This window comes from Nyctereutes procyonoides, unplaced genomic scaffold, assembly GCF_905146905.1.
Source record: "Nyctereutes procyonoides isolate TBG_1078 unplaced genomic scaffold, NYPRO_anot_genome, whole genome shotgun sequence".
Classification (NCBI taxonomy): Eukaryota; Metazoa; Chordata; class Mammalia; order Carnivora; family Canidae; genus Nyctereutes; species Nyctereutes procyonoides.
Genome location: NW_026575133.1, coordinates 5,523,497 through 5,546,303, shown reverse-complemented (window position 1 = coordinate 5,546,303; position 22,807 = coordinate 5,523,497). Strand labels below are relative to the sequence as shown.

Genomic DNA, 22,807 nt, shown 5'->3' with positions numbered 1-22,807 from the left:
GAGACACCACTGAATGAGCCTCGAAGAGGCAGTATTTTCCAGTCTCCAGTCCTGGCCTTGGTCCACAGCCCAATCCATGGCGGCCCTTTCAGGAGCTCTTAGTGGAAATTAGCCCAAACCTGCAATGGAGTCTGCCAGCCATCCTCTCCTGCCAGCTCCTCCCCTTGCTTTTTCATCTCCTCTTCTGTCTGCCTGGGACCACTCCTCCACCAGGCCCCTTCTGTAGGCAGCCCTCTTCTCCCCCTAGCACGGGCTTCTCTCACCCCTCCCTCCTTCCACCCTAATCTCCACATCTCCCTCCCAGTCTTCTCTCTCTCCTGCCAAACCCCTGCCTTCCAGCCCCCTCCCACCCCCTTTCTTGAAGCTAAAGGAAGAGAGAAAGCCCCTGACAGGACTGATGGCCATTCCCCACCCCCTCCTGTCTGCTCCCTCCCCCCAGCTGGTACAGATTCCCTCTACAAAAGGCAGGAAGCGGAGGCTTCCTGAGACCAGCTGCTCTCACACTGCTCCTTTGCCTTCTGCTGTCTAGACTGGGCTATGTCTTCCCTCCCTCTTTCTTCAGGTGACAGTGGGTACCTCACCTCATTCACTCAGCCCCCTACCTCATTCCCCATGAATGCTGTGGAAAGTCCGGAAGGGCAAGAGCTCCAAAAGATGGGGAGTGGAGCCTGGGACAACCCTGCCTACAGTGGTCCCCCCTCCCCACATGGGACACTGAAGATCTGTACCATCTCCAGTGCAATGCCTCCACAACCCCAAATCCAAAAGCCTGAAGATGGACCCCAGGAGAAGGCATATAGGACTCTGGTGTCCAGCTGCTGCTTCCAGATCTGTCGTGGCATCAGAGGTACCTTGTGGGAGGAGGGTTCTCCTGGGATACTGGAGTTAGGAGAGGGGTCCCAAATGCTTTTGGGTTGGAAGGGAGATAGAACCTGAAGAAGAAGTGGGATCTCAGTCTCTTTGGGCTTTAAGAATTGTCTGTTAGAGCTGAAGTCCCCAGAACACAGGGGCCAGTCTAGTGGTCTCTCAGAGGGAGAGCCTGGTACAGTTATCTCTGGGAGCCCAGGAAGGTATGAAAGAGTTAGCTTGAGGGAGGATGTTTGTGATGATACCCTAAACTGGCCCACCTGAAGAAAGGAACTCCTTCCCATGTCTTCATTCTCTGCCACCCAATGTCTTTTCCACTGTCTACCTCAGGGTGTTTGATGAAGGTGGTCAGGCTTGAATGTGGTCAGAGTAGCCAGATCCTGCCAAGATATAAGGCTATGTGTGAGCAGAGGACCTGGGTAGAAATGGGAGTAAAGTCCAGGGACTGATGGGTTGGGCAACTGGGAGGAACCCTGCTGCTGGGGATCCCAGGCATCTCTCCAATGTTCCTTAGGACTTTGGGGAACAACTCTGACTGAGAACACAGCTGAGAACCGGGAGCTTTACGTCAAGACCACCCTGCGGGAGCTTTTAGTATACATCGTGTTCCTGGTGGACATCTGTCTTTGTGAGTAACATCTATCTCTGTGTACATCCGGCTGCAAGAGCCATCTATGTGTACAACATCTGTGTACACACTTCTGCAGCAATGCCTGTAGAGACAGCATCTATCTATGTAAGCAGGCTGTGTCCTGATTACCTTTTCAGCTTAAGATATTTTGATTAAAAAGAACTTGTCACGGGGTTCAGGAGAAGAAGACAGATTGTTAGAAAGCTTTTAACCTTATTTTGTCAAGAGTTACAAGGGAAATACAGTTTTTAAGTTCACATTCCTGACACTAACTTAGCAGCCCCCATGTTCTTTTGGCAAGTGGAAGTTTTTACCCTTCTGTTTAAAGTGGAAATGATTCCTTTCTATTTGGAATGACAAATAATTTGGTGGGTTTCATGTAGTTCTTATGCTATGTCTGATCCCCATTTCTTTAAAGGCAGCAGGAAAAAGGTTCAGCAGGCCTTAGAGCTTGGATTCCCAATAAAAGGGCTAAAGATGCAAGTGGTGTAGTTGTGGTCAATGGACCCAAGATTCTCCCATGTGAGAGACCACCATGCCATAGGCATTGAAGGATGCTTACTTGAAGTTCTAGCTATAGATACAAATTGGAAAGGTTTCAGTTTCCTAATCTATACCTATCCAACCCAATAGGATTACATTAAGTTCACATGAGATAATATCCATAAAGTCATTACCCCAGTGGATAGTAACTAGTACTAGTAAATAAATTGGCGTATAGTAAAAAGTATTCAATAATGGTCACCATCCTGGTCTCCAGACCTGATGCCCTCCCTATATGATGCCTAGTACTAGACGAAATACTCCATGGGCATATGACCCCATAGAATTCTGTGATGCAATTCAGTTGTATTCAGATTTGGAGTATCTATGAGGATATGCCAAGGAAATGATATCTGAACAAAAGCTGAAAGATAAGGAGGATTTAGCTCCTTCCTGGTGAAAAGAAGCAAACTTCCTGGGAGGGGAGAACAGAATGTGCCAAGCCCTGGAGGTGACAGAGATCATAGTTTAGTGAGATTGCGTCAGTGTGTCTGGAGCAGAGAGTTTGCAGAACAAAGTGGTAAAAAATGGCAGGACTGGCTATATGAGCAGGGATATGTCACAAAAGGCCTTATAAGGTATGATAAAGAATTTGGATGTTATCCTGAGGCTTTGAGGGGAACCACTGAAGAGTTATAAGCATAGGAGTAACATGGTACATTCTGAGTTCTTCTCATTCTGGGAAGAGGATCAATGCCTGGATGTTGCATCAGAGAAGATCTCTGGGAAAGCTGAGTAGAAAGATGATAGTCCTAAGATAAGCATATCAATGTGATATTTTATTTAATCCTCACAACAACCTTATCAGGGACACTGAGTCAATTTAGTGTCAGTATAGCATACCGGTTAAGCACTAGAGCTCTACATTTTGATACTTCCTATATGTAGTAAAGAGTACTGTTCCTAATTTCCAAGCCCCCATCCTTCCCCAGTCTCTTCTTTCAAGCAAATCTAGAAGCTATAGTGAGCCTTGGACATGGTCTCAATAGGGCTACTTTGGCACTCTCCAAGGTCCTGACCTCACCTCCCTGGTATTTCAGCGGTCAGTCTCGCTGAGTTCTGACCATCTGCAACTAGACTATATATTCTCAGTGGGGCTGATATACCCCCTAGGGGGTAGTAGTTTCTTGGAGGGAAAAGAAAAAGAAAAGGAAAAACAACTTAGATATTGCAAAAGTTTTTGGCCCTCAAAAAACCACAGTACATAAACAAATGTAGCGTTTGTGTGCTATTAAAATTTAATTGGGGCGAGGAAGAAAACATCTAGAGAGGCCGCTGAGTTGAGGGATAATGCCAAAAAAGGTTAAGAAACATTGAACTAGATCCTTATAATTTTGCTAGTCTCTATGCTAAGTTCTCCTGCCTAATGATAGGGATGCAAATCTGACAATGATAGGGATAAAATCTGACACTAAACAGGGTGGCTATTGTGTTGTTCTATCAGGATACTATCTTCTAAGAGCTTCAGTGACATGTAGTTGGATATGAATCTTTATCAGTGTGCTTTTTCCCTGAAGTTCCTATGACTGGGTGCAGATGCTCTAGGACCCATATTTGGTATTAGGATAAACACTGTGACATAATGGAAAGATATAAACATTGGAGTCAGACAAACTGGATTCAAATACCACCTCTGCCACATACTGGTTTTGTGACTTTGGGCACTTCTTTGTTGGTAGAACAAGGATAACAATACTTATGGAGATAACATGTGTAAATAATCTAACACAATCATTGAGAGTAATGATCTTTGTATTGCCTAGTGGAATTTCAAAATACTTACTTAGTACTCTAGACTGATTATAAAAAATACCTTTCAAGAAAAAAGCAAATCTGAAAGGGCTACATTTTGTAGGATTCTTACTGTATTACATTTTGAGAAAGGTAAAACTATGGAGACAGTAAAAGGGTCAGGGATCTGGGAGGAGAGGGAGATGAATAGGTGGTGTGCAGAGAGGTTTTAAGGAAGTGAAATATTATGGTAAATACATGTCATTATACATTTGTCCGAACCCATATAATATACAACACATAAAGAAAGGTATGGACTTTGAATAATAATGTGTCAATATAGGTTCATTGATTGCAGTAAATGGGCCAGTCTGGTGGGGCATTTTGATAATGGGGAAGCCTGTCCATATGTGGAGGCAAGGGGATATGGGAAATCTCTATACCTTCCATTCAATTTTGCTTTCAACTTAAAACTGCTCTAAAAAGCAAGGTCTATTTGATTTGTAGTTAGCTTCACATATAGGGATAATATCATTTGAACTGCATCATTTAAGTTAAGGCATTTTCTCTGGAAGACCTTAGTTAATCACTATAGCCACCACCATCATCATTGTTATTACCAGCACACATGGTAACCTTTTATCGAATAAAAGCACTACACTATCTACATTATCTTATTAACTACTCACAATGATTCTAGGATATCAGTTCTGTTATCACTTCCATTTTATAAATCAGGAAAGGTTTAGATATGTCAAATGGCTTGTCCAAGACCACACTGCAAGTAAGTGGCAGAAGTAGGAATTCAGTGACTCAATTTTTGAGGCTTTTAACCAGAATCTACTACAGCCTCCCTACATGGAAGTGTGTTGCACATTAATTTATCAATACCTATCAACGTCTTAGCAAGGATAACTACCTGTCCTACCTTAATAGAAGCATAATTTTGAGATAATTCTACCAGTTTATTACTTTTTTCTTCTTATTACTGTATTTTTACAATGATATAAAAACATTAAAGGATGGGACGCCTGGGTGGCTCAGCGATTGAGCATCTGCCTTTGCCTCCTGAATTCCAGGATCGAGTCCCACATCGGGCCCCTTGCAGGGAGCCTGCTTCTCCCTCTGCCTATGTCTCTGTCTCTCTCCTCTCTCTCTGTGTGTCTCTTATGAATAAATAAAATCTTTGAAAAAAAAACAACAAAAACATTAAAGGACATTTTGAAATATAATTCACCTATAATTTACCAAACATATCGTGATTTATCAGCCCTTATCCATATATTTACATATTTTACCTACTTCCCTTTGTTAAGATTTTATTTATTTATTTGAGAGAGAGAGTGAGTGAGAGAGAACAGCATAGGCGGGTGTGGGGGAAGAAGACTCCGCGCTGAGCAGGGAGCCTGAGGTGGGTCTCAATTCAAGGACCCCGGGATCATGACCTGAGCCTAAGGCAACCATGTCACTTGAGCCGCCGAGGCACCCTGCATATGGTTCCCTTTCACTTACAATTATATCTTAAATATTTCCTCATGTTTGTAAGTAGCTTTTATATTTTATTTAATGACTACAGTTACATCACAATTGAAACATTTCTCTTGTTATTTCACTGTTTGTCAACCATAGGTAAATATATCTATACTTGGTACTTTTTGCCATTTCTTTTGAGGTATTTCCTTGGGAATTTCCAGGGAGGGAGATTCTTAGTACTTGCTTATGTGTTGTCATTTTGCCTTTGTAGGGGATCATACAAATTTTTTACACCACTAGTACTCTGAGATCATACCAATTTTGTCACAGTCTCACAAACATTGGATATTCTCATTTATAATTTTTATTATTAAGTAGACATAAAATGGTATAATTTGCTTTCATCTTTGGTCACTAGTGAGGATGGACAGTTCTCTTATGCTTTAATTTATTTTATATATATGTGTGTATATATATATATGTGTGTGTGTGTGTGTGTGTGTGTAAATTGTGTTAATTGCTTAAGGAAGGTATGTTTTAAGAGGGACAAGAGGGGGGGATGGGAGGTGAGGTTTAGAGCATTAAACCCTATGTGAAGGACAAACCACCAGGAGGCTCATTTCCAGGATTTGGGTTCCTGGGGCTAGGAAAAATAGCCTAACTTTGGCCTGGGACGGGCCCTCATAAACTATAGTGGTCAGCCATACTGACCACATTTCTTCTCCCTTATGCTTTATTCTAGGACCTGGGTGGTGCTAGATACCAGAGCTATTTGGAGTTTCATCAGCTAAAATAGAGCTATCTTTTTCATGCAGGCAATGTAGGTGAACCATTCATCTTCCCACAATAACCATATCAGTTGAGCAGCCTTTTAAATCTTACAGAGAGCTTTTATGCCTATTATCTCATTTGATCCTGACAGCAATCCTGTAAGGGATAGATATTATTTTCATTTCACAGATTATGAAGCCGTTATTTTTGTCATTATGAATAGTTCAGAAATGATCAGTAATTCAGAGCAGTCCCTGATGGGTGGAGTTGGTCCTATTCCTCCACATAGAAAGCAATGGAGAATGATCTTCCTGCCTCCACTCATCTCCTCCCACCATCATGATATTTATGAAAGGGCTTCTGGCCCTTTGTCTTCTTGGCAGGATGGCTGTAGCCTTTTGTTGATGGAGGAAACATTGAAGGTCTTTGTGTGGAAACAATGACTATTTGTTTTAGGAGACAGTATTGTTATCTCAAAGGTGCACCTGGGACTGGCCCTGTTTAGGAGTGGTTTTGAGACAGGAGAAGGCTGCCTCTGGTCACCATGCAGTTGAGGAGGAGGGGGCTCTGGTCACCATGCAGTTGAGGAGGAGGGCAGAGACCCTCAGCCCTTGGTGACTTGTGTCTACACACCAACTATTGTCAACTGTTTGCTCTTTATTCGTCACTGGTTGTAAGGAAATGCCTCCCTCTATTTACTCTGCCTTTTTTGAGTGGATCTCAAGGTTCTGCCCTAGATTGCTGGAATCTTATATTAACAGGAGAGGTTGAAGTAAGTTTGGAGGTTAGGAAAAAGATGTCTTTCTTTTTTCTTTATTGAGACATAATTGACATACAATACTGTATTCATTTTAGATGTAAAACATGATTTTATATATGTATATATTGGAAAATGATCACTACAATTAGTTAACATTCATCACTACACAGTTACTTTTTTTTTCTTGTGATGAGACTTTAAGATTTAGCAACTTTCAAATATACAATACAGTATTGTTAACTGTAGTCACCATGCTGTACACTACATCACCATGCTGGACTTACTTATCTTAAAATTGGAATTTTGTACCTTGACCACATTCACCAATTTCACAACCCCCTCATGCCCCTGTATCTGGCAACCACCAATCTGTTCTCTGTATCTATGAGTTTGGTGGGGTTTACTTTTTTAGATTCTGTATATAAGTGACATAGTATTTGTCTTTGTCTGACTTATTTCACTTAGTGTAATGTCATTAATGTCCATCCCTATTGTTGCAAATAGCAACATTTCTTTTTTTGGTGGATGAATATATCCCATCATACATAGGTACATTTTCTTTACTCATTCATCTGTCAATGGACACTTCAGTTGTTTCCATGTCTTGGCTATTGTAAATAATGCTGCAGTGAGCATAGGGGTGCAGATATCTTTTTTGAGATAGTGATATCATTTTCTTCAGATAAATACCCAGGAGTGTAATTGCTGGATCATATGGTAATTCTATTTTTAATTTTTTGAGGAATCTTCATAGAAGATGTTCTTTCTTGACTGAGCATTCCTAGAATTGACAAGGAAAGTAATAGAAATATGTTGGAGGTTCAGGAAATGTCTGTGTGTGAGCTCCTATACCCTACATGACTGTAATGATGGGAGAAGGATAATTGGTCATATAGAACCATGACATTAGTGAAGGTACAATGGTGATGGAGAGTATGGGACCTGGAATAAGGTGACATGGTTCAAATGCAACCAGTTATTAGCCATTGCCTTTGGAAAGGTAGGTCAAGATATTTAAATCTCTGGAAGCCCTGATTTCCTTATATATTGAATGATGATAATGAGTGCCTTTGTGAGATTGGTGGAAAACAGGTAACTAAAAATAGTACAGTGCCTGGCACATAGTGGGCTTTCAATATATATCAGTTGTTATTCCACATCAAGGTATAAATTAGGAAAATATTAAAATGTAAAGTTTAACCCACTGGAAGCCTGAGATCTGAGAAAAGCCTGAGAAAGCATCAGGATAATGCTTGCTGAGGATCAGAAAGACTAGGCCTTCTAGAAGTAGTTGCCAGGGATTAAGACTGGCTATGGGATCATGATTTCATGCTTTTCCTAGCATGTTCAATTACCCATGGCCCATCTAGACACAGAGAATTACAAAGTCCCTCTAGTACTAAGGCGAAGTCATCTGAGTTAGCTCAATCTAAATAATAAGGATTTAGGTCCACCATCAGGCTTTGGCCTATATTTGCTGTAGCAGAATTCCTTGGTGCCCCAGAATTCTGAGTGCCTGGGTCACTGTTACAAGATTGGTGACCCTGGACATATCCTGTTGTCCATTGCTAGGTGACCACCTGTCCTATAGTTTTCTCCCATGTGAGGCTGCCATTGGTCTCTAGGAATACTGTAGTACATTTAAATACCACTTCTTGGTCAAGGAAAGGCTTTTTACCTTTAACTATACTTTGATCAAGTACAGGAGAGCAGGCAACAGTAGCTGACAAAATCTAGATATTCTATATCTGATGTAAGTAGCTAGAGAAAGAACATGTAGCTCACATTCATAAAGCATGAGTCTGAGTATTGACCCTGCCTCTGACCAGCTGAATGACCCTGAGCAGATCATATAAATTTCAATTTCATAATTCATAGTGTCAACAAGAAAACCACAGGCCCTAAATGGTGTCACTTAGGTTAAGGCCCCATATCAGTAAATCAAGACTTAATACTAACCTAACTGCAGTTTTAATACCCCAAAAATGTAACTTATAACCAGTCAGCATGGGAATTTCCTGGCCAGCATTAGGAAATTCACTGATAGACTCCTTCAGTCCCCCCAGAGAAGGGCTAAAACAATGGCTTCTTTGATAATAATTTCCTTTTTCCACTCTCTGTGTGCCTTTAAAAATCTTTCCTTTTCTGTAGCCCTTTGGAGCTCTCCTCTACTTGATAGATGGGATGCTGCCCAAATCATGGATTAGCTAATAATGCCAATTAGATCTTTGAAATTTACTTAATTGAACTATGGCATTTAACATTAGGGAAACTGCTCATGGGCAATGTCAGACCATGTCTGACATTACATGGGAAAACACTTTGAAAACTATGAAACATGGGACACATGTCAGGAATTATAATCATATTGATAATAATCTCTTTATGCTATTACGTGGTGGCAGCAGTAAATCTAGGATTTTAAGTTGAGACACATCATTAGGCCTGTGTGGAGGTTCTAATCATAGATATGAGGCAAAGGCCAATATTCTCAAAGTTGTGCTCCAAGGACCTCTGGGGCTTCCCAAGGCCCTTTCAGGAGGTTTGTGAGGTCCTCCTTTACCAAAGTACGTATCTGTGGGAGGTCATATTTTCTTTATAGACTTCAACCAAAACAACATATAGCAGCAGACTGAATTCTGAAGCACATATGAGAATCTAGAAATCTTCTTTAAAGGCAGGCATTAAACAGGCTGGCAAAAATGTTAAATAGTCCCATTTTTCTCATGAAATATTTTTGTTTTGTGTAATAAAATAGTTGCTTTTTCATAAAATTATGTTGTTTATGTATATTGGGTTTGTTATCATTATTTTAAAATGAATCATTATAAATATTTAAATTTTTCCTCAATTTTAATTTCTATAAGGTAATTCTTGTTAGATATAACCCAAATAAAAAGTTTTTGGAGTTCTTAGTAATGTTTAAGAGTTACAAAGAGGTTCTGACCACCACTGGCTTGGAGAATGAGTTTGAGCTGGTCAAATCACATTATTTCACAGTATGGAGTGCTCAACAAATGAAATGGTGAGAGCTTATTAGCAAAAGGTTCAAACTAAGGACAAGATCCTGACTATTCACAAATTCGTTCATTCAAAGTTTTACGAAGTCCTATTTTGTGGCAGATCCTCCCAACTGTTAAAGGCTTTGAAATACAGAAATACGGAGACACACCTTCTACCTTCAAGGAGCAAAGAAAGCCAACATGTAAATCAATAGTGACACTCAGAGCTACAAATGCTATGGTGGAGGGTGCTCCAGGATAATGGCAGGATGTCAGAGGACAAAATGTTCAGAGAGACCTGGGAACTCTTATGGGTCTCAGAAACAGGCAACCATTCAAGTCTGAGGAGACCCAAAGTCATTGCCATTTGCTTGTGTTTTTTGTTTTATTTTGTTTTAACATTATTGGCTCTCAGCCTGGAGAAGGCAGGGGTAGGAGCTAGAGCCAACTAAGGCCTCAGGCTATGAATATGCAAGAGCTTTGCCAGAGTCTAGAAGGGCAAGTATGAAAGGAAAATATAAAACAGTGTTTCTCCTCATTTCATCACAAAAGAATTCTACCCCTTGCCCTCCCAAACCTTGAGAATATTAAAAGTTTAACTAATACATAGTTCTGGTTAAAAAAAGTCAATTAATATGGAAAATGTTAAAGGCTACTATTACTAAACACTATTAATAGTTTGGTGTATATAATTTTATCCATTTTCTGGGAACATATACATACATTTGAATTTTAGTAAAATACACTGGCTTTATAATCCTCTAGTGAATACTCTGAGGATTTAACCCTTCTCTCATTTCTAAGTTGCAACTTTCTTCTGCCCACTTTCCATCTTTTTTTTCCCCCACTTTCCATCTTAAGAAACATGAGGCATTTGGAATCCAATTTTAAATGACCTAATAGCATTAATTAGAATGTGTGGGTGGAAGAAGAAATTGCTCAAGGAGAACAGCAACAATAAGAGGATTTCTTAATGAGGAACTTCCTACTAAGCAAAGGAGAAAGAATTTTATATACTCAGTAAATATTTTTAACCAGGAGATTTGTGATTAGATTTGACTTAACATAGGAATTTTGTGTTGTCAGTTTGTTGACTTCAACCCCTTTTCCCCAATTTTCCTAGAAAAATTGCTTTTCCAAAGTACCCATCTGACATGGATGTAATCTTATTAAATGCTTCAGTTGGGATATTGATTTAGCCATAGTATCAGTGCTTAAATAAAATAAAAGTTTATTTTGCTCTCACATAACAATCTGAGTTGTATAAGAAATCCTGGACTGGAGGTGCCTGGGTGGCTCAGTTAGTTAAGCACCTGACTCGTGATTTCAGCTCAGGTCCTGATCTCAGTGTCGTGATCCGAGTCCCAGGTCAGGCTCTGTGCTGAGTGTGCTGAAGCTCTGGACTAACACAGCCTCCACAATCATGTGCACCCAGCTGCTTCTACCTCATAGTCCAGCTTCTGCTCTTATGTCAATATTACAGCTATGTGGAAGAAGGACAATAGGAAAGGAAAGTACATTTCTTCCTTTTAATGATATGAACTGAAAGTTGTAAGTGGAAGCCTACCATTCTACTCACATTCTATTGGCCAGAACTTGTAAATAGTCACCATAACTAGCTGCAAGGGAGGCTGGGTAATGTGGTATTTAGTTGGGAAGCCGTATGCCTCTAGATAACATCACATATCATGTAAGAAGGGAAGGAAAAGTATTGGGAAATGACTAGTAGTCTATGACAAGTAGGGTGAGAAGAACTCTTGTCCAAAGTTTGACATGGGAATGGCAACAATTAATGGAACCCAGAGAAACCAAGGCACTCACTACCTCCCTGATACAAAATCATCGATGAGGCTGATGAGATCTGATTCTTTTCCACCAGGAGAGGGTATTAAAGTGTTTTGCTAAGTTATTGTAAAACTATTATCAGAGGCTGTTGGGGAGGCATTAGAAGTGACAGTTTCAAGGCCTTGTATTTTATTTCACAAGAAAGAAGAGTCACCCTGAGGAGTAACCATAAAACTTCCCCCCTCCCAAATTATAGGACCAAAGCCAAACTGGAACCAGTGCACTAAGAAACACATAGAGAGGGATCCCTGGGTGGCGCAGCGGTTTGGCGCCTGCCTTTGGCCCAGGGCGCGATCCTGGAGATCCGGGATCGAATCCCACGTCGGGCTCCCAGTGCATGGGGCCTGCTTCTCCCTCTGCCTGTGTCTCTGCCTCTCTCTCTCTCTGTGACTATCATAAATAAATAAATAAATAAATAAATTAATTAATTAATTTTAAAAAAAAGAAACATATAGAGATTGATGAAATACCTGTTTCGGTAATCCAGGTGAGAAGAGGGGCTCAATAAGAGGCCATCAGAGTAGCCACAGGGTAAATTTATAAATTGGTAAAGCTCAAGGAACTTCCAACTCTTCAACAATTGGAAAATTGATGGAACACTGGAAGTTTTACCCTCACAATGACTGTCAGGGCTGGGTTTGGGGGTAGAGGGAAGAGTCCTCCAGATTTCTAGAGAAGCATCTTCCATACTTTTCCTCACAGCTATCCAGCTTAGGAAGGAGTAGTTGTCTTTTGAGTTTCAAAAACTTGAAGGCATGAAGTTTCCAACAGAGGAGTAGTATAGACATATAAAACAATTGTAATTATACACTTGCTGGCAGAAGCACCCTAGCTCTTCAAGATTCTTTGTCAATTAGTTGACACTCTCCTACCCAAGGAGAGTGCTGTTAGAAAATGACAGCTAAGTCCCATCACATGGTAATTAAGAACAAGAAAGGAGCTCAGTAGTATATGGCAGCCTATATGGCAATCATCTGGGAAAGTAGGTGCACAAAGTAACTGCCAACTTCTTGTTCTTGCTCTGAGCTAGGAAGATCTTCCAACAGTTCAAAGGAGAGGACAAGAATATTCAATCCCTACAATAAACATTGGAATGGATAAAATCAGGTTATTATCCAAGCTCATGATTATGATGATTAATAATAATTATTACAGTCATAGTTCTTTAATAATAATATATTTATGCTCCACCTGTGTCTGAAAGGGACCTGAGCCAGCTTACATTAAAAAGCACAGATACAAAAAATATAGCTAATTAAAAAAAATACAGCTTATTAGAACTATAATAAAAAGACTTAGCAAAAAAAGATGGGAAAAGATAGGGGAGGAAGATAACTTATACCAGAAAACCTACGATAAACAAAAGTACAGCAAATAAGAACCAAGCCTGAGGTTCCTGGCAGCCAGAGCAAGTAAAGAACATAAATAGGTTGCACAGTTCTTACTGGTGAGTAAGAAAAAGCACAAAGGTTAAGAAGGAGACCCTAGCAGGACGTCTGGCTGGCTCAGTGGTTGAGCGTCTGCCTTTGGCTCAGGGCATGATCCTAGAGTCCCATGATGGAGCCCCACATCGGGGTCCCTGCATGGAGCCTGCTTCTCCTTCTGCCTGTGTCTCTGCCTCTCTCTCTGTGAGTCTCTAGTGAGTGAGTAAATAAAATCTTTAAAAAAGAAAAAAGAAGGAGACCTTATTCTGGGAAGTGTTGGCTTTGTTGGATTTTTATATGAGTCATGGAATATCATAATGGATAAAAACAGTATCCAAACTGAGGCTACATTTCTTTTGGCTGTATTTTATATCTGCCTCTTTAAAAAACATATTAAACCCTGTTCTTAAAGAATTTTTAGGAGTAGGGATATATATGTATACTGTACATACATATGTATGTGTGTGTGTATATGTATATATATATATATACACATATAAGTGCTTATAAACACATACATGTAAATATGTAAATTTTTATTGTATTCTAGAGGCCTGGATTTACTCAGAAATAAAGCTTGGAGAGCCTTGAGGAATTGATGGTAGGTGTGTTCCTAGAATATCATCATCAGTTGGTTTGGTCAGCAGCCCCCTTTAATATAGAGTAATAATGTATTTTAATTAATGTAGACTTTGGCACAAATATGCTAAAGTCATTGACTGCCCTCCAGAGGTGTTTGAACAGTAGCAGAAGCTACTGTTCTAGTTCCATTTTCCTCAGGAAATAATGCAATTTAAAGAAAAAATGTCATGGTTTTCATATAAGTAAGGATTATATTACAATGAAGTAAAATGCAGTAAAAACTGGCTTAAACCATATGGGATTTATTGTGTACATAATGAAAGTCCAAAGGAGAGCAGGGCTCAGGGATGATCAATCTAATGACTTTCTGACATCTTCAAAGCCCCGCCTGTTTCTTTTGTTCAGTTCTTCCAGGTGTGTGATCAGTGTCATCTTGGGGCTGAATACTCTGGGGCTTTCTCATTCATATCTACTGTGAGAGAGAAGGTCCTAAAAGGTTTCAGAACTCTCTCTTCATGACCTCCCCCCTTTTTAAAAAAATATTTATTTATTCATGAGAGACACACAGAGAGAGGCAGAGATATAGGCAGAGAGAGAAGCAGGCTCCCTGCAGGGAACCTGATGCAGGACTTGATCCCAGGACCCTAGGATCATGACCTGAGCCAAAGGCAGATGCTCAACCACTGAGCCACTCAGGTGCCCCATCTTCATGACCCCTTAATCTGAAACGGGTTACATGCTCAATCTCTGAATCTGTAATGGTGCCATGGGAAAAGCATTTTGGCCTAAGCTTCCCATCCAAATCCTAGAGCCAAATCCTAGAGCTAGAGGGTTGAATCCAGCAGCTAGCAACATATGTGGGATGATCCACAGAGGTGTGATATCTCAAATAAAATCATGCCATTAACCAAGAGAGGATCTTTTTTTTTTTTTTTAAAGATTTATCCATTTATTCATTCAGGAGAGTGAGAGAGAGGCAGAGACACAGGCAGAGGGAGAAGCAGGCCCCATGCAGGAAGCCTGATGTTGGACTCAATCCCAGGTCTCCAGGATCATACCCCAGGCTGCAGGTGGCGCTAAACTGCTGCGCCACCGGGGCTGCCCTAACCAAGAGAGGATCTTAAGGAAACCATTGTGAAATCTAACATAGCACACAGAACCTGGAAATTTCAACATGTAACTTGGAATCAAATAGGTGAAAAGATTTTTAAAAATAATTGTACTATTTTTACATTGTATTATTATTATAGCATTACTTGAATGCCATGGTCATGAAGAGAAATAAAATCCACCTGTTATACTACTCATTCTTTAAAAAGTCCATTTTTTCTTCAAGTTTTTACATACCTAGCATTTCTGTAAAATATTTAATTGTTACAATAACACAGAAAAAATTTTGCATTCTATATTTATTACCAATTCAGCGGCTGTGTAATACTCCATTAAGTGGCTCAATGATATCATAGTTTACTTCAATATTGCCTCTTTGTAGGACATTTAGGTTGTTTACAATCTTTTAATACTATGAACAACTCAGGTAACATTTTTGTGCATGTGAGTTTTTCTTCCCCCGGGGAATCACCTATGTCAGAATATGACTTTTGATCCAGATTTATATACAATTATTTGTTTATACCAGAATGAAGGAATTTGGAGCTTCTTTTAAGATGGTAGTGTTTTGAGTCTACCAAATGCTTTTTGCAATTCACCTCCTAACTCAGATATTAGACTCTGAGTTTTCTTATAAGGGTACCCTTATAAACATGTAATACTAAATGTTTGGCTTGATTTTTGGAAGAAGAGTCAGAGTCCCTAATCAGAAAAGTTTGAGTCTAGAGGATATGGTAGTGTAATGTATGGTGGCTAAATTAATTGTCTTTGGAGTAAGGCAGACATGAGTTTGAATCTGAGTTCTACTTACTTGCTATATGATCTTTGGACAAGTTATTTAGTAGCATAAAATGTAGATGGTAATTCCTACTTTTTGAAGTTTTTTTTTAAAGATGTATTTATTTATTTATGATAGACATAGAGAGAGGCAGAGACACAGGCAGAGGGAGAAGCAGGCTCCATGCCGGGAGCCCAACGCAGGATTTGATCCGGGTCTCCAGGATCACGCCCTGGGCCAAAGGCAGGCACTAAACCTCTGAGCCACCCAGGGATCCCCTTTTTGAAGTTTTTATGGGCTTAGGGGGACAATGTGTGCAAAACCTGGTACATAATATGTGTCAGTGATGTCAGTTATTGTTATTATTCAGCAACTGTGAATTCGATCTGAGGCCAAGGTTAAAAGGCATGATATAGTGTACACAAAACAACTTAATTTCTGTCCAGGAGAAAAAAAAATCAGATACTCTGTGCTGGATGATGAGACCAACACCTGGTCTCTGAATCTTCTTCATAGCATTCTCATGCAGTCATTGTCTACTGTCTGAAAACTTGCTGCAATGAGGCCCTCACTACATTAAAAAGTAGTTATGTACTGGCATATGGACATTCCATGTACTCACTCAAATTCTGATTCCTTCTAGTTCCCACCCATTCCCGGTCTAGTGTTGCTTTTTGAAATGGAGCACTTCTAATTCCTTCACTGGATCTTAAAGGAAAGAACCAGGAGTGCCCCTTGCAGGAGCCCCTTCCATGTGATCCTGAGTGGGTAGTCCTTGCTGACACTCTCAGAGATGATATGGATGTTAGTGAAATGGTCCATTTCATAATTTGAAAGCCCTTGTGGTTAAGAAATTCTGCCTTTGTTGGAGCTTACATTTTCCCTCCTGTAACTTCTAATTCATGAATATAGCTCAGTCCTAGGAGCAGAACAGAATTAGTTTACTATGGAAGCAGATAGATTTGCATTTCAATCTTGGCTCCTTGGGCAAGTTACTTCAGCTGCTTGAGACTGGAAAATAGGGATGATGATAATAATTGCACCTAATATATACTGCTGTTGTGGGATTAAATGAAATAGGCATGTCAAACACTTAGCATAGGGCATATAATAGATATTCTGAGGTGATAAGTGGCTACTCTGGTCTTTTCTTTCTCCTGACATGGAGAAGGATGATGGTAGAATGGATATGTTGAGTCCCTGTCAGATTCAGAAATCTCTGAACTGGATATTCTGCTTAGACAAGCTGGTTCTTCATGGGAAAGCCAAATGATTTACCTGAAAGGAAATTAATGGGGTGGAGTAGGGGAAAGAAGACAACAGGAAAGATCAACAAGTTGTTTTCAATCTTTTTCTCCTACAATATGCTGGAGGGATGTGGTTCACTCCCATGACTACCAGTGGCTCCACAAGGCAATGGATTTCATGATTTTCCCTTGGAGTGAGGAGGGGATGTTTTAAGAGGTCTCCGTAGTTTGTAAAATTTTCCTACCCCTCCCTAGCTCAGAAGGACGGTTCTGAAAACTTCTTGGGAAATATGTTATTTCTTCTTCCTCACTCCCAGTCATGAGAATCCAGGAAAGAGGCATTGAAAAAATCCCCTGCCTTTGTGACAACTCTATCAAAGACAAGTGGGATTATATAGCGACAGGTCAAAGCAGTGGTTCTAGAATTGTCTCAGAACTAGTAGTATCAACATTACATAGGAATGTATTGCAAATGAAAATTTTTGAGCCCCATCTAGACCTTTAGCAGTCTGTGTTTTAATAAGCCTTGGAAGTAATTCTGATGCATGCTGCAGACACCATATTGTATTAAGATGAAGAGAGACATGGGAGCTGAAATAATCACTCCATCTAGCTAATCCTGGGCCTCTGTCCTGCTTTTGGGTTCAGATTGCAGTAACCTCTAAGCCTGATACTCATCTGATGTTCTCGACGGTTGAGGTATTAGGAAAATTGAGCTTTGCCATCAACATTTTTGCCATCACATTGTGTAAGGGTTACTGGCCAACTGTACTTGCTCTCTAAGCCCCTAAGGACTAGCTTTGTTTCTCTTGCCCAAGACTACGAATTTATTGCTCTCCTTGGAGTAAGGAATATTCCAACTTATTTCCAACATCTATTAAATAAGAATTATCCTTGACTATTTTGATGACACTGCTGCAATGTGTCAAATATGGAGTCATAACACTTTATTTAGTTTGAAAATTATTGATTTATTTCATTCTAGTCTTTTGGGGGTACTGTCCCCCTTTTGGTTAAGCCCAACAAATGCTTATTGAGAAACTATTAAATATCAGGCACTGTGCTAAATGAATGAAACATAGTCCTTGTCTCCTGAGGAGCATATAATGGGGCGGCTACTTCTAGTTGCTAAGCACCCACTGTGTTCAATACATTCTAAATACATAATCTATCATCTTCAAAATATTACAAGAAAGATATTTTATTCCCCCATTTAATGATAAGGAATGATAAGGAATCAGAGTCTAAGTCTATCTATACTATAAGTGACAGAGCTAGGATTTGAACCTAGGTCAGTCTAGCTCCAAAGCTCATGCTCATTCTACAACAATAAATTCATTCTAAGTGCATAGATGAGCAGGGGAGGTCAGCATACTATTAAAAACTTCTATTCTGTATAATTCAATTTTAAATGTTAAAGATGTACTTTAAAAAAGTTCATTCTAGGATATCTTTCTCAATAGAAATCTTTAAGGATAGGACCCAGTGACCCAGCATGGTGTTTCACACATGTTAGACTTTGATTAATGAATTATAACCATTTGTTTAATTAATATAAAAGGTGTCTTTAGAATAATCAGGTTGGTAGACTGATAATATGTTCTACCAAGTATTGATTTGGGGTATGAGAAATAGTAGATTGAATTTCATGGAGGTGGGGTCTCATCTCCTGAGACAAAGTAAAAAGTTGCTGAAATAAGAATTAGCAAGAAGAGAAGGTATGCAGGTGGAGAAAAGGCACTGAATAGGTACTATACAAGGCATAAATCTTAATTTAGAAGGTTTTTAAATAGTTTCTTAGTCTTTTCTGTTTGCATGTACTTCAATTAAATGGTTAAAAGGAATACTGAATTTCTGAGTGTCAGTGGGCATATGACCAGGTGAAATACATAGTCTTCACTCAAAATACATAGTCTTTACTATCTCAGATGATAATCAGAGATGTTATGCCTCCATAATGGGTTGACAGTTCAGAGCAATGTTAATTCTGAGGAGTAATTTAGAATTGGAGACTTGGAGGAGAAAAAGATATAGCAACGGGTACCATCTAGTGGTCATCCAGAAGCTGTAATAATTTAATCAGCCTATGGCATTAGGAAAAATTCAGCTCACTGATCATCCTAAGTTTGTAGTGGGCTTTCAGCAGACAGAAGCTTGACTTCCAACCCATTTTCCAGATCTGGAAAAGTTGAGTATGAGTCCTCCAAATACTAAGGGCAAATAATCACAGAGAAGTGATTTAATCACAGTGATTCACAGTGAATCACAGTGAATCAGAGAGAAGTAAAGTTGTTTTTTGGACTTAATAGAGTGGAATGGGGAAATACAAAGTCACAATGCTTCCTTCTTTGCTGATTTTCCCCTGGAAAAGTGTGATGTTGCTTGTACCTAATCTAGGACCATTCACTGGTCCCTCTTTCCCACAAGACTATGGATAGGTTCTAGGGGTGGTGGGAGCAAATGTAGCTCAAAATTTGAAAAGGAAAATTCTTAAAGAGAATTGTTCACAAGAGATTGACAGATATAACTTTAATATTTTGATGTAATTACAGACTTACAGAAAAGCTGCAAGAATAACACAAAGAGTTTTTATATATATATTTCACTCAGATTTCCCAGATAAGTACATTTTACCATGCTTGCAATTCTTTTATTGTTCTCTCTCCCAATCTCTCTTTCTCTCTCTTTTCACACACACACACACACACACACACACACAACTTGAGAATAAATTGCAGATATAATTCCCTTTTGCTCCTAAATACTTTACCTGTAACTCTAAAAATAAGGATATTCTCTTACCAAAGTCAGGAAATTATCATTGATTCAGTACTATCATCTAATGAACAGACCTTATTACAATTTCATCAATTATTCCACTAATAGCCTTTCTAGTAAAAGGAAAAATTATTGTCCAGGATTTAATCCTAACTAAATGCACATATTACATTTAGTTTTTATGCTTCTTTAGTCTTTTTAAATCAAGAACAATTCTTTAGTCTTTATCTTGCATGACTTGGCTAAAAAATTAAGTAATAATATCATAATACTAACAAATTATAAACTATAGAAAAAAAACAAGAATACATGAATTCATGCTGATATACACAAATGACTAAATAAATGAGGAAGAAGGAGAAGTTATTCCTAAAGAGAATGGTAACTAACAAGTGCAGAAGGAATGTTGGAATGAGAAAATCACAACTTGACAACCATAGTAGTAATAATCAGGCAAAAACCATTAGTGGATATTAAAACCAGCATGTGAAAGACTGATGAGTAATGGGATGTTTACATAATTTCAAAGTATTTTCTCACAAAATACATACCATTTACAAAGAGAACAATAATTTTACATTGAAGAAAGCTCTAAGACACTGCCTTAACAAGGGATGAAAGTTAACATCACCAGTAATGATACAGTTAGACAATGTGTGCCTCCTGATAGGAAGCTCTGAGAAGGACACCCATCACTTTTTGGTATTCTTTGCCAAATGTATAACCTGAATTTAAACACAAGGAAACATCAGGCAAATCTAAATTGAGGACAATCTATAAAATAAGTGGCTTATATTCTCCAAATTCTGTCTTTAAATTAGAAAACTTTAGTTTCCCTTGACAGCTCTACTTCAGAATAGGTATATGGGTTAGGGTGGTTGAGAGATATTCAGTTCTTCAGGGCAAAGGGCACGCCTTTTTTTGATCTGGGGATGCTCTGAGTCCTTCCCTCAGGAGACAACTGTGCCCATCAGGATGCCTTGTGGCCAGAGGTGCCATGCCTACCTCCTACTCCCACTGCTGTGGAGTTACTGACTCCAAAGTCCAGGAGACCACATCTTCATTGTAAGGTGTTTGGCCAGGGCCTCAGAGTAATCTAGAATTCAGAGGTAATTTCCCAACAGCATAAATATAGGACAAATGAAAGGAAGCACTAACTGTTGCAGAAGGTGGAAATATCTTGGATTTGGGGAGTAAGAACTAGGAAGTCAAACTGGTTTAGGAAGAGAAAAGTGGATTTTCAGAATGACAGTATCAAGAAACAATTTCTGAATGGAGCTCAGTCTTAAGGTAAGTTAGAAGGAAAGGAGACCTTGTAGCCTAATACATTCCCTGGTTTCCCCAATGCCCTATTAGCCTCCTCAACCAACTCTCGGGAGTTGGGTCTAATGGGATCCCATCTAGGTAGCATCTCTGGCTCCAGGGAAATGGGCTTTCCTGTCTCCTCTGGAGAATGGATATGAGAACACTGAGCAAGACATAGTCTCTTGGGTTGGTTTCTAGTGACCTACGGAATGACAAGCTCCAGTGCCTATTATTACACTAAAGTGATGTCGGAGCTCTTCTTACATACCCCGTCAGACACCGGAGTCTCCTTCCAGGCCATCAGCAGCATGGCGGACTTCTGGGATGTGAGTATGAGATCCCCTCTACCTCTCCCCTGTCCTTTTCAATGACCTGAAGCATCAAGCCACAAGACCAGGACTCAGTGATATCAGACAGTGAACCAGGCTATATCCAGAGAACAGATCATTCTGGAACCAGGCTGAGTCAAAGGGTCAAGCAAGAATCAATGGGTCAAACTAGAGTTTAGGTAAAGGTAGATGAGAGACTGGGATGGTGATCAAGGAGTCATGCCAGGAGTTAGACTAGTATTGGAAATCAAAGGTAAGGCTGAACTTCAAAAAGCATTTTAAATAAAGAGTACGGCCATATCAGGTCAAGAGCTGGCCAAGATTCATGGGTCAGCCAAGGACTGCAACATAAGTGGACTAGGGATAAGCTGGGGGAGGAGGGTGTCAAGGAGGAAGGCAAAAGTCATCTCAAGAATAAAGGTCAGGATGAGGTAGGGTCAAGCTTAACCCAGCTTGTGGTCTAGTTTGCCCAGGGCCCACTACTGGACAGTTTGTATTGGACCAAATGGTACAACAACCAGAGCCTAGGCCACGGCTCCCACTCCTTCATCTACTATGAAAACCTGCTGCTGGGGGTTCCAAGGCTCCGGCAGCTGAGGGTCCGCAATGACTCCTGTGTGGTGCATGAGGATTTCCGTGAGGACATTTTGAGCTGCTATGATGTCTACTCTCCAGACAAGGAAGAGCAGCTCCCCTTTGGGCCTCTCAATGGCACAGCGTGAGTGAGTCCCCCCACCAATGTCGCTGGGCTTGCTTCTCTGAGCTTGACACAATCCTGAGGTTTGGCAACCATTTCCACTTAGTCTTAAAGAGACTGGGGACCTGGAGGGAGTATCTTTCTGAGTCCCATCTGTGACTGTTTGGAGATCTTGATTTGGGTCACTCAGGAACAGAGAAGGTATATTAGCAAACAGAGTCATAGCCTCTGGACTTGTTTCCACACACAGATCACTGTCACATTTGCCCTACCCTGGAGGCAGTCTTGCTAGAGAAAGCATCCTTTCTGGCCCAGATGTTCTTACGGGTATGGAGAATGGATGAAACACTAATGTTGCCACACAAGTTGTAATTGGAAGAGTCTGACCCTTGGACTGGATAGGGAAAGCAACAAGGGGTTGAAGATGGATGAAGAATTAGGAAAGGAAGGGGGGGGGGTGGAAAGGATGGATAGGACATGTAAGAGGGGGAAGTAAGGGCCCAGGGAGGAAATTTATGCACAAAACTGAGAATCATGGGGCAAAGCAGCTAGGTCCCCAACCACAAGAGCAGAAAGGGGATTTCCTGAATTATATGAGCCAGGTGTTTCCCTAGTAGAGACTCCTCAGTCTGGGGTCAAAAGTGGGGCATGGGTTTGTCATCCATAGTTTTGAGGAACATCATGAGAAATACGTTTGAGTTTCAGTTCAGACACTAACCTAGTCTGAGGTTTCTCATCTTCAAATGTGGATAATGTTTACCCTCCTTTCTCACGTAGTTAGTAACAAACAAGGTAATATATGTGAAATATATATTATATGTGATATGTATATATAAAATATATGAAATTGTAAAGCCCAGACAATTATAAAGTGATGCCATTGCCTTGGAAGTCGGCTTTTGGATAGGCTCAGCCCTCTCTGCTCAGATGGTTT

The 22,807-nt window shown here is 40.0% G+C and overlaps 1 protein-coding gene across 1 annotated transcript in view; it reads left to right on the top strand.

Annotated features, from left to right (window-relative positions):
* Nucleotides 1-22,807, top strand: part of PKD2L1 (polycystin 2 like 1, transient receptor potential cation channel) — a 105,366-nt gene that overhangs the window by 74,930 nt on the left and 7,629 nt on the right. The window contains exons 2-5 of the mRNA XM_055300044.1: nt 563-847; nt 1,382-1,495; nt 21,046-21,173; nt 21,641-21,894. Coding sequence (XP_055156019.1) covers nt 613-847; nt 1,382-1,495; nt 21,046-21,173; nt 21,641-21,894 — 731 coding nt within the window. The 5' untranslated portion in view covers nt 563-612. The remainder of the gene's footprint in view (nt 1-562; nt 848-1,381; nt 1,496-21,045; nt 21,174-21,640; nt 21,895-22,807) is intronic.